General features: G+C 37.2%; 1 protein-coding gene and 1 long non-coding RNA gene across 2 annotated transcripts in view; one reads left to right on the forward strand and one right to left on the reverse strand.

Annotated features, from left to right (window-relative positions):
- Window positions 1-10,733, forward strand: part of LOC131072223 (uncharacterized) — an 86,590-nt gene extending 75,857 nt beyond the window's left edge. Inside the window, exons 2-7 of the mRNA XM_058008336.2 lie at window positions 7,126-7,256; window positions 7,362-7,547; window positions 7,678-7,773; window positions 7,865-7,936; window positions 8,029-8,145; window positions 9,200-10,733. Of these exons, the coding sequence (XP_057864319.2) occupies window positions 7,126-7,256; window positions 7,362-7,547; window positions 7,678-7,773; window positions 7,865-7,936; window positions 8,029-8,145; window positions 9,200-10,399 (1,802 nt within the window). The 3' untranslated portion in view covers window positions 10,400-10,733. The remainder of the gene's footprint in view (window positions 1-7,125; window positions 7,257-7,361; window positions 7,548-7,677; window positions 7,774-7,864; window positions 7,937-8,028; window positions 8,146-9,199) is intronic.
- A 1,442-nt stretch (window positions 10,734-12,175) lies between these two features.
- LOC131072187 (uncharacterized) lies at window positions 12,176-13,889 on the reverse strand. Its single transcript, XR_009112669.2, has 2 exons — window positions 13,801-13,889; window positions 12,176-13,097 (listed from the first exon to the last, which is right to left on the reverse strand). It is a non-coding gene; the product is annotated as an uncharacterized LOC131072187 (long non-coding RNA).
- Window positions 13,890-16,058: the final 2,169 nt, after the last annotated feature.

The raw sequence follows: 16,058 nt of genomic DNA on the forward strand, positions 1-16,058 counted from the left end.
GTCGAGTGTGGAGGACAGTGAAAAGGCTTGAGATAACTCTTGCAACTTTAAATTGATAAGATTTGGAGTTCATCTGTTCACATTTGGGCCTTCCTTCTAGCGCCAATTTTGTTGATGTGTGTTTTATGACACCTTACAACACAATAAAATGCCAAGTATTCTATCATCTCTTGAACAAAGAAACCTTATATGCTGAATGACATGATCAAATAAGATTACTCCAAGGTTTACAATGCGAACTATGTGACTTAAATGCTTGGGATAGTGATAGGGAGGTTGCTAGGTAAGTGCCCAAAAGGTCAATTTGAGTCAAAAGGCCATAAAAGGAAACGAAAGGTATTGTTTATGCCTGCTCCTTATGTTTGCCAATATCAAGTTTAGTTGCAATAGTCAGGTCTCTCTACGAGTCTTCACCAACAACCTCCCTTTTTGTTGATAGCTCACACCCATGCTCAAACCTACTCCAATTTCTCATTCCACCCATCTACACATTCTCAAACCCTGTTCTTTTGGCATTCAACCCTCTGTTTCAGAGTGCATTAGGAGTCTTCAACATGGACATGCAGGGTAACAAGATTTACTCAAGGTTTTGGCAATCAAACTTAGTTTAAGCCCATAGCCTTTGGCTTGCTCAATACCCCAACCAAGGGTCAAAACCTCAAAAAGGGACTACACACTGTCCAAGGGCCTATATGTTGCTTATTTCATTGTTTTGGGAAGATCTCATGAAGTTTCTTAAGACCCCAAATCCTCCTTGCAATTGGGTTCTTGTAAAGTGTGTGTTATGCAGTCAAAGGGCTACTAGTCGTGGAGGGGTAATTGACACTTTTTTGCTTGTCCTGCTCTACGATGGGTCTCTCCTCCAACAACTTTGATTTGGATGGTAGTTTTAAGGTATATGCTAGTGTATTTTCATGGTTTAGGCCACTGTTAGTGCAAAATCATGACTGTCCACTATTTGTGGCACTTTTGAAGGGTTTGGTAGGGTTTGGACCAAAGAACATAGAAAGGTCTTCCCAACTCCACTAATCAAGCCTCCAAACTGGCTTAGGACTTTTGCCACACCAAATAAAACCTTCCCCTGTTACTGCCCTGCAAACATAATGCCAAACACTTGGCACACATCTGAGAAAGGAAGTGGAATACCACTGTCACTGTCAAAATGCTGCCTTTTACCAGTCAGCTGCTGCCACCTCTTGGGACCTGCATAATAAGGAGTTTGAACTGCAAATATACCTCAATGAGGTCTGCAAAACACTAACCAATCTTCCTATTACATTGCCTTCTTAGTTACAAGGCCTGGATGATGCTTTTGAAGCATTCCATGAGCATTTGACAAACACAATTCACAAAAATAGTGAACTCACTGTTTTGTTTACGAAGTGAGAATATTCAATAGGAATGAGCTGCTCTAACAAACCAAGGTGATTTTAAACACCCTTGGCCATATGTCTAGACCTCTGCCTCATACATTTGTTCACTCCAAATTTCTTTTGGGTGCAAATCTTGAGTTTTTGATCATGCTACTAGCCGAGGATTCACTCAAGTCCTCCTTCCAAACACAATTTTGGCATAAAGTAAAGCATATGTACATTATATACATGAGTGCCAACTTGACTAAATCCATTTTGTGGGATCCTAGACCTGGATTAGTCGAGTGGTGGCATCTTGGAACTTCAAACCCTTGACAGTGCAGTGAGCACACAGAAGTAAAATAATTCTGTACAAACAAATTACCAAAGGAAACCAGTACTACAAAAACTTGGAGAGCATTGTACAACTACTATGCACACTTTCCAAAGCTACAGTATGGACTATGAAGCTATAGTATGGACTGTTACACCAAAGGAGAAAAAAACAGTGAATAAAGCCAAAATGTCATGATTTTTATTAGGAAACTCTTGCTTGTACAATCACCAACCTTCTTCAAGGCAAAGAGAGGTCTTTTTATTGTCCAACAAGTTGGTTATCAAGCCCAGTACGGACATGAGGCTTCCACAACTTCATTTTGCGAGGAAATTAAAAAAATGACAACTTTTAAAAGCCCAAATGACAACATTTCTTGCTCCAAAAGACATTTTTGACAATCTAACCTTATCAACTTGTCTAGACAACTTAGACATGCTTAAAAACATTTATCAAACATGTTTCAATGCTTTGGAAAGCATTAGAAGACCTTTTTGGCAATTTTGCACATTTTTGCCAAAAATTGTCAACTCAAAGCCTGAAAGGCAAGACTTGATCTCTTGAGCCCAAAATGAGATCAAAACCACAAAACAAGACACATAACAACCTAAAACAACATTATCAACCTAACACAAGACATTACAAACATGTAAGCATAAAATACTCAAAAATGAGAGTTTTACTCAATTAGGTGCTCCTGCACCAGATAGACTCAGTGTTTATGATGTGATATTGCTGGAATCACAAGGGGACTTACGTTTCACTTGAACTCTACTGGAACATAGACTCTAACTTTGGGAAATAAAAGGCAAAAGGGATATGATGCTTTGATAGATGGATTCCATAATCAAGCTTTGCTTCGCCATGCAAAAACTACACAAAACTGATGCAATCTTCTAAGGAATAACGAAGGGTTTTCATATCATGAACATTTATCCAAATACCCAAGAGTAGCGCAATTCAAGTGAGCATTCACAATCGAACATGTGCTTGATGAAGTTCAGACTAACCATGCACTGCAACATACGATCGGCAAATTACAAATGGTATGAATAGGAACTCCATCAAGGTATCATCACATTTCTCCATTACAATCAATGAACTCTATCTCCTAAACTTGAGAAGTAACAAGAAACCATGCAACATGTAGAAATACACATAGAAATCCACCATGCTTCAATGAAGATCATGTATTAAAATCAATATGTCTTGGCAACAATTCCTCCTTTCCTTCTCCTACTCTATTATAACTGCTAATTGCTTTTGCTATCAACTATTCACTGTTGTCTATTAACCTTTACAAATGAGAGCATTGAACCTTATATAGAGGTCTCTTTACAATGAATGGCTTAGATTGATTCTCAAATCAACAACCAAGATTACAAGACAAAACCCTAATTAGGTTATGTTACAACAAACTCTTTTTTGACCAATGAAATAATTACAATGATGCGGGCACATGTCCCTCGTTGATTTCTAACCAATGAGAGATGAGGTTAGGTACATAAAATGATTTTTGATGAAGCGCCATGTGTCACTTGCTCCTCTCTTGGATGAATTAGGTTCAATGAACTTGGACGTCTTGATGCGGCACAACTTGATTGCTTTGATAATGAGTAGAATGCCTCCTCAACGCACACAACATGTAGATCATCATAATGTATCTATTATGGGGCAATATCTCTTGATACTCAACATTTTCAAGCTTGATGTGATGTGATGGATCATATTTCCAAATTGCATCATCTTAGTGATCAAGTCCTTAACTTAGATTAACTCTTTTGAAACTATCACTTTTCTTGATCACATTTCACTTTTCTTTCTTTGTGTTTGGGAATTCACCTTATGATGTGTCTCACCTTTCAACCTTGGAATCCTTCACCTTGACTACTCTTGACCTTGATCCTTGTATTGATGTAGGGATATCTCCATGGTACACTAGCCTTGAATCTTGGATTTTCGAAGGAAATTCAAGATAATTGCGAAATTTCCTCCTCTTCATTGCTCTATCTTGATGTTGTGAGTCCTCCATTGCATCATCGTGAAGTCCTCTTCATGCTATCCTTGAGGGTTGACTTCCTTAACATGATGTCCTCTCCTTTGTTTCTTGTGAAGTTCTCTCTTCTAGCTGCATCTCCTAAGCTCGTGATGATGCTGATTCTTGATCTTATCATTGACATATTTGTTGAGACATGGACCAGCTAGGACTCGAACCTAGGACCTTCCATACGCTGCTAGAGTGCTCTACCACTGAGCTACTGGCCCCTCTTGGACCAGTCCATCGTTGGTCCGGGTGTGGCTTATTTCCAACACCAACACCCCTCCTTAAGCCACACCTCTCTATGTGCTTGGGGCTCCTAGCTTGGACCTAGCTCTGATACCATGTTGATTTTAGGCAGTCAGATGTTAATCTAGCTACTTAAATTATAAACAGATTGAGAATAAGCAGAAATAATAATAAAAGCACACAACACAAGACACTAGTACCCTGGGGAAAACCTCCCTCTTGGAGGAAAAACCCAGCATCAAAGATTCAAATCAGTTCCTTTATTTATAAGCAGATTACATGAATCAGATTACTTATCTGATTGAGTGCCAATCTAGGGCAGAATGAACCTAGTATATGCAGTTGTAGTATGTCTTCAGAGAGAGCAGAATATTGACACCACTTGAAGAGGGAGATCATTGAAGTATAGCGCACGACCTTGCCCAGCAAGTTGTCCAATGGATTCGCTCAAGGATGAAGATATGGATTGCTCTCTACCATGCCAAATTCACTGACTGTTCTTGCATAAGGCTGACGACACTTGATAAGGATGATTGTTGTGTAGAATGAATCCTGTTTATATACAAGATTCATGTTCAAGTTTTCCAAGTCGGCTTTAACCAAATTTCCTTTATTTTACATATTTTACTTTGCACTTTGGCACCCAATTTGGGGCCTACATAACTTGCAACTTGTGACACGTTTCCTTTTGGGCCCAGCCCTATTAGACATGAATTGCTTAACCACACGTTACATTTGGGCCCAACCCTATTAGGTATAAATCGCTTAACCTTATTACAATAAGATAATATTTTAATTGCCACAAGGCAACATTAGAATATGATCCAAACTAGCTAACCATTTCAACACTCCCTCTTAGCTAGAGAGGATTCTATGAATAATCAAGTCTCAAAGTGGCTACCACCATGGCTACTCCCATGGATGAAACAAATGATACGTTCACCATAGCTACTCCCAGAGGGTGAATGAACTCATCATGGAATTTCTTCCATGATACCCACCATACCTACTCACAGAGGGTGGGACCACCATGGCTACTCCCATGGATGAAACAAATGATACGTTCACCATAGCTACTCCCAGAGGGTGAATGAACTCATCATGGAATTTCTTCCATGATACCCACCATACCTACTCACAGAGGGTGGGTCCACCATGCCTACTCGCAGAGGGTGGGTCCACCATGCCTACTCGTAGAAGGTGGAACGAGGGCTTTCACCTCAAACTTCTCCCAGAGAAGAATGCATCACCACCATGCCTACTCATAGAGGGTGGAACGAAAAACTATTACACAAAAGATGAGGCTTCCTCTGAAGCTGAAAGAAACTAGCTCCCTTTGAGCTTGACAAGCTCCTCTGAAGCTAAAGATGTCAAGCTCCCTCTAACATTTCCTCCTTTTAGAAAAGGAAGTCTTCATTTGACCTTTGCTCCTCCTGAGATGTCCCTATGCCAACGTCTGGAGGAAGCAAGAGGAGTGGACCTGAATTTGCAATCCTGAGCAAAATGACCATACTTGTCACACTTAAAGCACTGGATGTGAGATAAGTCTTTCTTCCTTTTTGACTTAGGGGCAGGATCTGAATCTTTGTCTCTATCCCACTTCCTTCCTTTGCCTTTAACCATATGTGAAGCAAGGACTTGACTGTCTACATCATAATGATCACACTCAATTCCTCTTGCTATCAATCATGACTCTTCTTGTATGCAATTTGCTCTCAAACGATCGAACTTGGGAAGATCTGGTCTTGCACTGATTCCTTGAATGTAAGACTCCCAAGATGCCTGAAGACCATTGAGGGCAAGCATGGTCAAGTCACTGTCATCAATAACCTTCCCAATGGATGAGAGCTGATCTCTCAAATCAGAAATCCTCATGAAGTATGCTATGACGGATTCACCTTTCATCATCTTGATGTGATGAAGCTGCTGCTTCAAAGCTAGGGCACGACTGGTGTTGTTGATTTCGTACATCTCTTCCAATGTCTTGAACATTTCACTGGCAGTCTTCAGCTTGGAGATGATAGGTACAATATGATCCTTCACGGAGTCAATCAGCATTCTCTGAGCTTGAAAATCTTTCTTCCTCCATGAAGTCTTTTCCTCTTCTGCCTCAGGTTCAATGGAAGATCTCTCCACAAAGTCTGCAAGATCACTTCCATTTAATGCAAGCATGATTCAAAATCTCCATGACGTGAAGTTGGATGCACCATCCAATCTATCTTCAACCCTGAGATAGTTCAACATTTCGAATGAAGAAAGAAGAGCAAAAATGGAAGGAGGAGGAACAACTACAATCAATCTGATTACCCCTAATTCAAACTTGGCTCTGATGCCATGTTGAGACATGGACCAGCTAGGACTCGAACCTAGGACCTTCCATATGCTGCTGGAGTGCTCTACCATTGAGCTACTAGCCCCTCTTGGACCAGTCCATCGTCGGTCCGGGTGTGGCTTATTTCCAACACCAACAATATTTGTCTTGTGCATGGCTTGGAATGTAATCCTTGTTGAATACTATATCGTTTTGTTACTTAGAATGTTCATCTGCTTTGTTGGGTTTGAAGTCCTTCATTTGATTCGCCTCCTCGGTGTCTTCTTCCCCTTGTGAATGTTCGATCTGATTGGGGGTTCTTTCATGTTGTAATGTCTTCTCTCCACCATTCCTCTCACTCACTCCCTGCATTAGACCTGAAAAAGAACACAATTTTAATCGAAACACCAGAAATTAGTACAATATTACACAAAACTTATGCTTCCTAAAATCTTTTCAAATCTGGTCATTAATCTGTAAAGCTGGAACTGATGTTGCTTGACTTGCAATCTGATCAAATTATGGTCAAATCAGAATGATCTAGCTGGAGAAACTCACCAAAATCAGGTCTGATTGCTAATTTTCCTTGATTTGATGTGAAATTTGCTGTCTAGGGTTTCAGTGGTGTCTTGTCATATTTGCAATTTGAATCTCCCGTCTGCAAATGGTGTTACTGGCTGAATTCACTCTTCTCTTGATGTTTGATTGAACTTCATTTGTGCTGATATATATTTACCAGTTTGGCTCTGCGTTAAGTAATTAATGTGTCAGTCGTACAATAGCACAATCTACCAGGAAAGAGAGTTCTAGTGACTAAAGAAATCTTTTTCTTCTATTGTAGCCACTGAGCCAAAGCCTCCAAGTCAGTCCATTCAAAATCTGCAGTATGGTGACTTATCTTCAATGGCACAGCAGAATCAGTCATCTAATTTTCAGGGTTCATCTCGGAAGTTTGATGTGCCAAATCCCAAGGTGATATACTCATTATATTTCAATATATATTTTTATTTTTTAATGTGTTGAAATGGAAAAATACAATTTTCAAGTGTGGTAACTTGATAACATTTTTGGCTACAGGTTGGTCTTCTCATTGGTAAAGGCGGGGAGACAATCAAGTATCTCCAGCAAAACTCTGGTTGCAAGATACAAATAACTAGAGATGCTGATGCAGATCCATTTTCTCCAACCAGAGAAATAGAATTAATAGGTCCTCTAGACCGTATTAACAAGGCTGAGCAACTTATCAAGGATATCATTGCCCAGGTCTTTGTGCTCTCTGTGATATATGTGATCAACAAGGCACACTTTTATTGTGTCTGTAAAGCACTGCAAGAATGTAATTGGTAAATTGTTAGGTTTATGTTTTTTCTCTTTTTTCTTTTTGTATTTATAGGCTGATGTAGGGGTTTCGGGCGCACAAATTGCTCGAGGATTCAATGGTTTGCAACCTGGAGGAGAGCAGATCCAAATACAGGTTCCAAACAATAAGGTGGGCATTTGGGTTTACACCCATTTTTGCAGGAAATTGTTCATTTGTACTTTATGTGTTCAGTTTTTGAAATTTGTTTTATACTTTGCAGGTGGGTTTGATCATTGGCAAGGGAGGTGAGACTATTAAAAATCTTCAAAGTAGGTCTGGAGCTCGTGTTCAGGTGGGCATGAGGCTTGATTTGAATTTCTGAAATAAATGATTAGTTGGAAAATAAGTGATAACGTCAACTCATGTATGATATGTTTGTTTCAGTTGATCCCATTGCACTTGCCCGAGGGAGATACATCTACAAGTAGAACTCTACAGTTGACTGGCAATGCTAATCAAATAGAGGCTGCTCAGGAGATGATCAAGGATATCACTAGTGAGGTGCGTCAATCAACTTGTTTTCTTGTCTCTGTTTTATGCACAGAGGTTGAGATGCACTATTTATAGGAATTCAAAATATTGAACCTTTTAGTGATTGAATTTTATCAAAGTATTGGCTCTATCTCAATAGCTAGCTGTATTAGTCATATCTATCATTATCTGTTTTATTACAACAATCCAACCAATGTGCGGGACAGTTGTATCATTAGCATGCAGTTTGTTGCTTTCTATTTGTTTGTCATGTTATTTTGGTGCACATTTCAATTTTTCACAGCTAAGAGTACCTGAAGGTATCTTTCATTATGTGGAAAACTTGTTACTTAAATATGCCTTTTATCAACTATGCATAAGAAATAGGTATCAACTTTAATATGCAGTCATTAAGATTGATAGCTCATCATTAAAATATATACTGGAATAACGGGATCTCGACCACCAGGGGACAGTTGACTTATTACCAATGTGACTAGGCAGCAGATTGGACTAGGCTGGCCCCTGACTTGTTTTTGTAACCCTGGCTATGATCTAAATTCAGATATTGTCGTGTGGGTGGACTACTTTATTCATAACTAGTGGTAATCTTCATTAGCTTGTTTAGTGCCACCCTTGTTTGGTAGGGTGCAGTGTCAGAGCTTGCTTCTGTGCTCAAAGTGCCTTGTAGAGCTCCAAATCTGTCTTTCAAATCTTGTTATGCTGTATTTTTTCTTGTCTGTGATTTAATTTCACAATCAAAATGCACTCACAACTGAAGGAGGAGGCATCCCCGCTGATGATTAGCTGCAAGGCCACAGTTCTGCCAAAAAGGTGAGTATTTTATGCAGCTTAACTTTTGCTTCATCATGCAGCAGATGAAACTCAGTTTTGGCAGTGTAGGATGGAATGTCAGTGCATCTAAAGCCTGGATGTAAAAAAATTTCTTGTCTGAAATTTCGGTGAAGTTTAAAATTGCAAGGCCTAGATTTTTTGGCTAATGATTGTAGAATGGTTTATTTCTATATCAAGTTTTCTTATTCATTATGATCATTGCATTATGACTAAGTTAATTTCTTTGCAGAATCGTTTCAAAGGCTCACCTATGATGGCGCTTCCCAATCAGCAAGGCTATGGCCCACGTGGTCCCGCTGCACAGTGGGCCCCCAGAGGGCCACCACCAGTGCAGTATCCAGGTTATGGTTATGGACATCAGCAGCAGGGAACTTTGCCCTATCCTGGGTTATCCCAGTACCAATCCCAACCATATGGCAGTTACCCATCACAGCCTCCTAATGGCACTGGACAGGATCAATGGGCTCCTGCACCTGCTCAAGCACAACAACAAACTGGAGAGTATGACTACTATGGACAACAAGTGCAGACAGGGACACCATCAACTGAGGTTAACTATGGATATGGGCAAGCACAAGGCGGAGGGTATGGAGTTCCAGGCATATATGGGCAACAAGTGGCATCTCAGCAAAGCTATGCTCAAGGATATGGGGATCAAGGGTCATCCCAGCAGGTTTACCGACAGCAAGGAAATGATGAAGGTTATGATCAGCAAGGGAATCCTCAACAAGGGTATGTTCAGCAAGGAAATCCTCAACAAGTGTATGTTCAACAAGGAAATCCTCAACAAGGGTATGTCCAGCCAGGGAATTCTGAGCAAGAGTATGCCCAGCAAGTTGGACCTCCTGGAGTCTCTGGATCAGAAGCAGTGTCACAGACGGGACCTCCCACAGGAACTTATGGAAGACAGAGTTCTTCTCAGAAAGGATTTTTTGAACAAGGCTATGGAACTCCAGGGCTTTCTCATGTGCCACATGGTTTAAAGCAAGGGTATCCACAGGAAGGGAATGGGGTGTCAGGAGTTTCTAATGATGGACATAATCAACAGTCATCTCCTAAGCCTGGGTACGAACAGAAGGGAACTCAGTCTGGGTACGGCCAACCCTTATCAGCGCACCCTTCTTATGGACAGAATATACCATCTCAATCAAGTTATGGACAGCAATCATCATCTCAGCCAGCATATGTACAGCAGAGTATAACTCAGCCAGGCTATGCTCAACAGGCCTCAGCACAGTCTGGGTACAGCCAACAGGTACCAACTCAAATTGGTACTGCACTCAAGGAATCCTCTCAAACCTATGAGCAAGAGGGATTATCTCAGCCAGTCCAAGTGAAACAAGAGTCTTCTCAGGTTGCTTCTGGACAAAATATACCCCCTTATCCTGGATATGAGCAACACAAAGCCAGTCAGAAGGCATATGAGTGATCTACAGAAGGAGGATTTGATTAGCACACATTCGGCAATTACATTACAGATGATCTCTCTGGAAATGGATTTTGTAATTGTGGTTAAAGATTGAATAGGGAAAGGACATGGGATTTGTTAGAAAGCCTTAAAAGAAACTTTCTGAGGGTAAACTTTCTTTTAGTCTGATGGTTGATAAGCTGCAGAGTTTATGGTAATGTTTATTTATGTAAGGAGGGTTCTCGACTCAAATTGCTTATTCTTGACTTGACCTTTTTTGTAGCTTGCTATTTTTGCCAAGCTTATTTGATATGATGTTCATGCAATTGAATATTGTAGAGGATTTTTTCGTGCATATTTTTAGCTTTTTATGACTTTGCTTGTATTGTTTTCCAATGAGGAAGGAATAATAATTTGTTATACATCTGCGTGGTTCCCTAAGTCTAATATTGAATATGTTTCCGGAAATGCTGATTTGTTGCAACTTACTCTTTGTCAAAATGCCATAAAATAACTTCCATTTAATATTGTAATTTTTAACTTGCTGGGCTGTATTACGTGTTAAGGTAGATATTTGACATTTAGTTTTATTATGTAATGAGGAGATTTTGCATTATTTCCAGATAAGTTCGATGGAACTTTTTTAGTCATGGATGTCAATTCTTGTATGGACTACTGGAATTGCGTATGTGGTGAAGCTTGAAAGCGTATGTCCTTACATTTAGTATCTAGGGCGGCTACGCTGGCTAGACAGATGGTAGTGTTCACAATGTATGAGCTATTTTATAAGTAATGCATTATCATTGTGTTGCAAGTTGTCTTAATTTTTTAATGAATTTTCTATGTAGTGATATTAATATAATCAACATACTTTCAGAATTGTAGTAATTATCATTAGTGGATTTTGTTGAGGCCACAGTAATGATGAAGATAGGTTTTATGCAATCATGTAGAAAATGGAAGGATGAAAATTAGCGTTTAGAATTAATCTAAGATACCTGTAGATGCAACAAGCAATCTTGTCTTTATCTGCATGGAGGAACTGATCGATGGCAATCATGGCTTTGTATTTCGGGACAAAAGATTTTATGCTTTCTAAATTTTAATTAGAGGAGGAAATTATAGACTTGTTCAACACTTACAGCGCTTGCTGCTGTTTATATAGATATCCTTTTGGATGCTTCTGCTACTATGGACAATTTGAATGGAAAGTTCTAGCTTTGCTCCGAGTAAATGGTTTTTCTTGCACACAGAAAATGTCGTCCTGTGTTCTAAAGGTAGTTTCTTGAAAGATGAAAAGCTAAAATAGAAATTCAAATCCATGATGGTGTGTGCATGATAAAGCTACCTCTTAAAGCCTAATTTGATGTATGTTTCCCTTGTGTACTCTTTATCCCATCATAAACCATTGTAAAAAATCGTTGTATATGATTATTGTAACAATGTTTCCCCTATGTACTCCTTATTCCATCATAAACCATTGTAAAATCGTTGTATATGATTGTAGCAATAATTTATTGGAGGGGTATTTATGTTTACAGAGATTCCTTGTTTTGTACAAAGCTCCAATATTTATGTTTGGCCTTTTTTGCATCATCAAATGAAACACAGGATATTATCTTTAGGGAGGTGATCTTCTCGCATGATAGTCCAAACAAGGCCTCCATTGGATGGTCTTTGTTTATAAATAATAATTTAATGGCATGTATTTCCAATAAATTTAAGTGGAAGTGTTAAACCATCTATAAATTGAGATTCTTATAAATCAATAAAATAATCAATAAAATATGAAAATAATTAATTAATTATTGTTCATCAAATATAATTACCTAGTGAAAGGGTATAGCATACCTCAATGAACAAATTTGACTCATCTAATCCTTATACCTCAAGGAATCCTTGAAGAGAAAAATATGGCGTTTCTTATATGAAATGGACAGCCTCATGTTCAGCATTTACGGTTGATATGCTATCTAAGTCAATGCAAGAGCCCTCCGTTATATCTATTCGCACTTTCATTGATTTTTGTTCGCTATTTTCATTATAAGAGACAGCCTCATGTTCAGCATTTACGGTTGATATGCTATCTAAGACAATGCAAGAGCCCTCCGTTATATCTATTCGCACTTTCATTGATTTTTGTTCGCTATTTTCATATGCCGCCGTCGATTTGTATCTGATTTTTTTTTTCAATTTTTACAGTGAAGACTGGCAGAGTTATTACTGTTCCTGTCGTGTAAAAGGATAAGATGTACCATTTTCAAAAATTTGATTTGACGTCTCCACCATTTACCTCCGTTATCATCTGTTCGCACTTTCATTGATTTTTGTTCGCTATTTTCATATGCCACCGTCGATTTGTATCTGATTTTTTTTCACGGTTTTTTACAGTCTTCGCTGCCAGAGTTATTATTGGTACTGTCGTGTAAAAGGATGATATGTACCATTTTCAAAAATTTGATTTGACGCCTCCACCATTTTTAGGTGTCTTCGCAATGCTGTTATTTCACGCTGTCAAATGTCCTCATCAAGTTCCTCTGTTAAAAACCACCAGGTGTGCGAGCTCTAAATGTCTACCTTACCCTTAGATTTCCCCGAAGGAAATATCCTCATCAAGTTCACCTGCTTCGCCATTACAGATTTGGCATTTATTTTAGTAAACATTTATCTGGATCTCATCGGATACAACATCCAAAAGTAGAGTGTTTCTTCCACCAATCTGCAACACATATGAAACAGCATACTGTTAGTGTTATCATTGTACTTAAAAAAATGCAAAGCTTACCTTTACATCATCTTATGCCACTTATCACAGATAAATTTTAATTTATTAGGGGCACAGATTCCATTACAACCTCGTATTTCAACCCTTTTCTTATTTTTAAATTCGATTTCCATTTCATTGTTATCAGAACATAAAATGGGCAATCTACAGAGACGACGAAGGATGAATTTCTGGAAAAAAAAAGAATCTTTCCTTAATTTTTATTTTTACTTGAACACGGACATTCAAAATACCTATAGAAATATATATTCTTTTTTCAAAAGGGCAAAATAACTGCCCCTCATCAACGATATACAGTGAATCCATGAATTATGGAAATCTTGATGAAGACATATTGTCTACTTGTTTTAAAACATCTTTTGTCAAATAACACAGATATTATGCCAACATCTGTTTGACATATTCTTTTCAAATCACCTGCATTCATACGAGCATTAAGGTACCCATGGTAAAATTTCTCAGTGCTACTGTTTGTCTACTCAAACAATCTAGTGATTCACAAAATCACAAATGCAATCAAAATTGAATTAATCAAAGAGCTCTACGTGCACTTGATAAAGTTTCGTAGAGAACTAACTGAAAGCTGAATTGAATAAACCTAATGCAATGGTAGCAGTATATTTAGAGTAATACCCACCATACAATGAGCTCCAATTCATTGCCTCTGAGCTTGCAGTTCGTGCCTCTTTGTAAACATTTTCTAAAAGCCCCATCAATATATTCACCTAGTGCAATGTACCAATAAAAGCCACGATAACCATGGAAAAGCTTTAATTGCTTTCCATTTACACCACCCAACGTCCAAGCATCAACCACCCGCATACAAAAGTGTCTTGCAATTGAGACTTCAATCCCTATAAACATGCCACATTTCCCACCATAGCTACAATCTATTTACCATGTGTTTGCAAAGGAGATAGGTGAAATATTTCCTTTATATCTAATAAGAGTAATTATTTTTTTGTTTTTACAAATAAAATATTTCTATAAATATGCCTTTATCAGAATCTCCCAAAATGCCTGAAGTCCATTTGAGATGTATGTGTGGTCTAAACATAATACGAATTTGCTCATTCAAAATGTTTTCACTTTGAAATCAGAAACATTAATTTTTTTATTTACTTTTATAAATCACAAGAAGAACATTGAAATTCATTTATTTTTTATTTTTTATGTTATGTGATTGGATAATATTTTAGTTATATTTCACAATATGATAATAAAAATCTTATCACCTTTAAACATTTTTATAAGTGATTTTTTTAAAATTAAAATAAAATTTTATAAAATAGAAAGAAAAAAATTAGAACTGCACAATAATTTGCACTAGAATAGACAATTTAATACCAATTTAATGAGATGAACTAGATTGATAATACGATTTGTCTACACATTATAAAAAATAGGAGATCATAGGCATCAAATGTGTTGGTCATTTACATGAGACAAAATCTAAGTTTCTCTACATGGGATTATCTAGGTTTTATTTAAGTGCAAATTAAGTTAGATAAAATACAATTTGAACATTAGCAAAATTAATAAAATCTTATTGATGATTCAACTCTAAGTATTGTTTGAGGGAAAAAGGCACAATTTGAATGTGAGCAGCCTACGATGAGATCTCTCTCTCTCTCTCTCTAGAATTTTTTTTTTTGATGAATAAACAATAATTCTATGTTTTTTAATCTTAAATAAATACATTAAAAATGTATTCCATCCTAAAAATTTTTAACATGAACACTTCAAACATCTTTTAAATATATATTTAAGATACATAATTAATGCTTATCATCAATAACAACATCTTTTAAAGATTCTACAAAATCACATGAAACGGAAACTAATTTGAAGATATTATTATATTGTGAGTGTGTCAATCTTAAAGCCAAATTTTATCAATTGACTCTACTTGTCAAACAATTTTTAAATAATAGAACACAATTATGATTATATAAAAAATAAATATTCAAAAATTTCCTTTTGTATAATAATATCTTCCTAAACCTTTATTATATTTTCCAATAAGGTTCTTGAATAAAGCTATGCACAACAATCAATTTTCAAATTTACTCATCTTCAAATCGTAACAAAGAAGAGAAAAAAAATTGCATTAAATTTTTTCACGATACAAATTAATATCATATCTATTGGTCTAATTACTAAATAATTTTACTACCCATACAAGATCTAATAATGCAAGTGAAAGTGTTGCACTTTCAATCCCTTAATAAAAGTGGAACCAAACCAATTTCATCATAGTAGTTAAATAGAGCCTCCAAGAATCCCATTTAAAAAGCTTTGTAACACAAAACAATAGAGAATAGTCTCAATTCATAACCTTCTCATGCAAAGGTAAAATCATATTGAATGCACACACAGGTCAAAAAATCACATTTTTAATGGCTATCTCTCACTATCTCCCTCTTTTAATCTTTTTTTATCCCTCTTCCTCGCTCCTTTCATCTCTCTCACTTTCCCTATCTTTCTCCATGTTATATCTACCTCTATATATGTTCTTTCTATCCCTGTCTCTACCTCTCTTTCCCCATATCACTCCCTCTTTGTGTATATCTCTCTATTTCTCTCCCTCACTCTCTATTTATGCATATACATATACATCTATACATATACATCTCTCTCTCTCTCTCTCTCTCTCTCTATATATATATATATATATATATATATATATATATATCTTATTATCTCCACCTCTCCAAATCTCTCTCTAAATTTATCTCTCTATCTCCCTCTCACTTCTCTTTTTATCTCCTTCTATCCATAAACCTCTACTTTATCTCCCTACTCTCTCTCTCTCTCTCTCTCTCTCTCTCTCTCTCTCTCTCTCTCTCTCTCTCTCTCTCTATATATATATATATATATATATATATATATTTA

Source organism: Cryptomeria japonica, chromosome 6, assembly GCF_030272615.1.
Source record: "Cryptomeria japonica chromosome 6, Sugi_1.0, whole genome shotgun sequence".
In the NCBI taxonomy this organism is placed as follows: domain Eukaryota; kingdom Viridiplantae; phylum Streptophyta; class Pinopsida; order Cupressales; family Cupressaceae; genus Cryptomeria; species Cryptomeria japonica.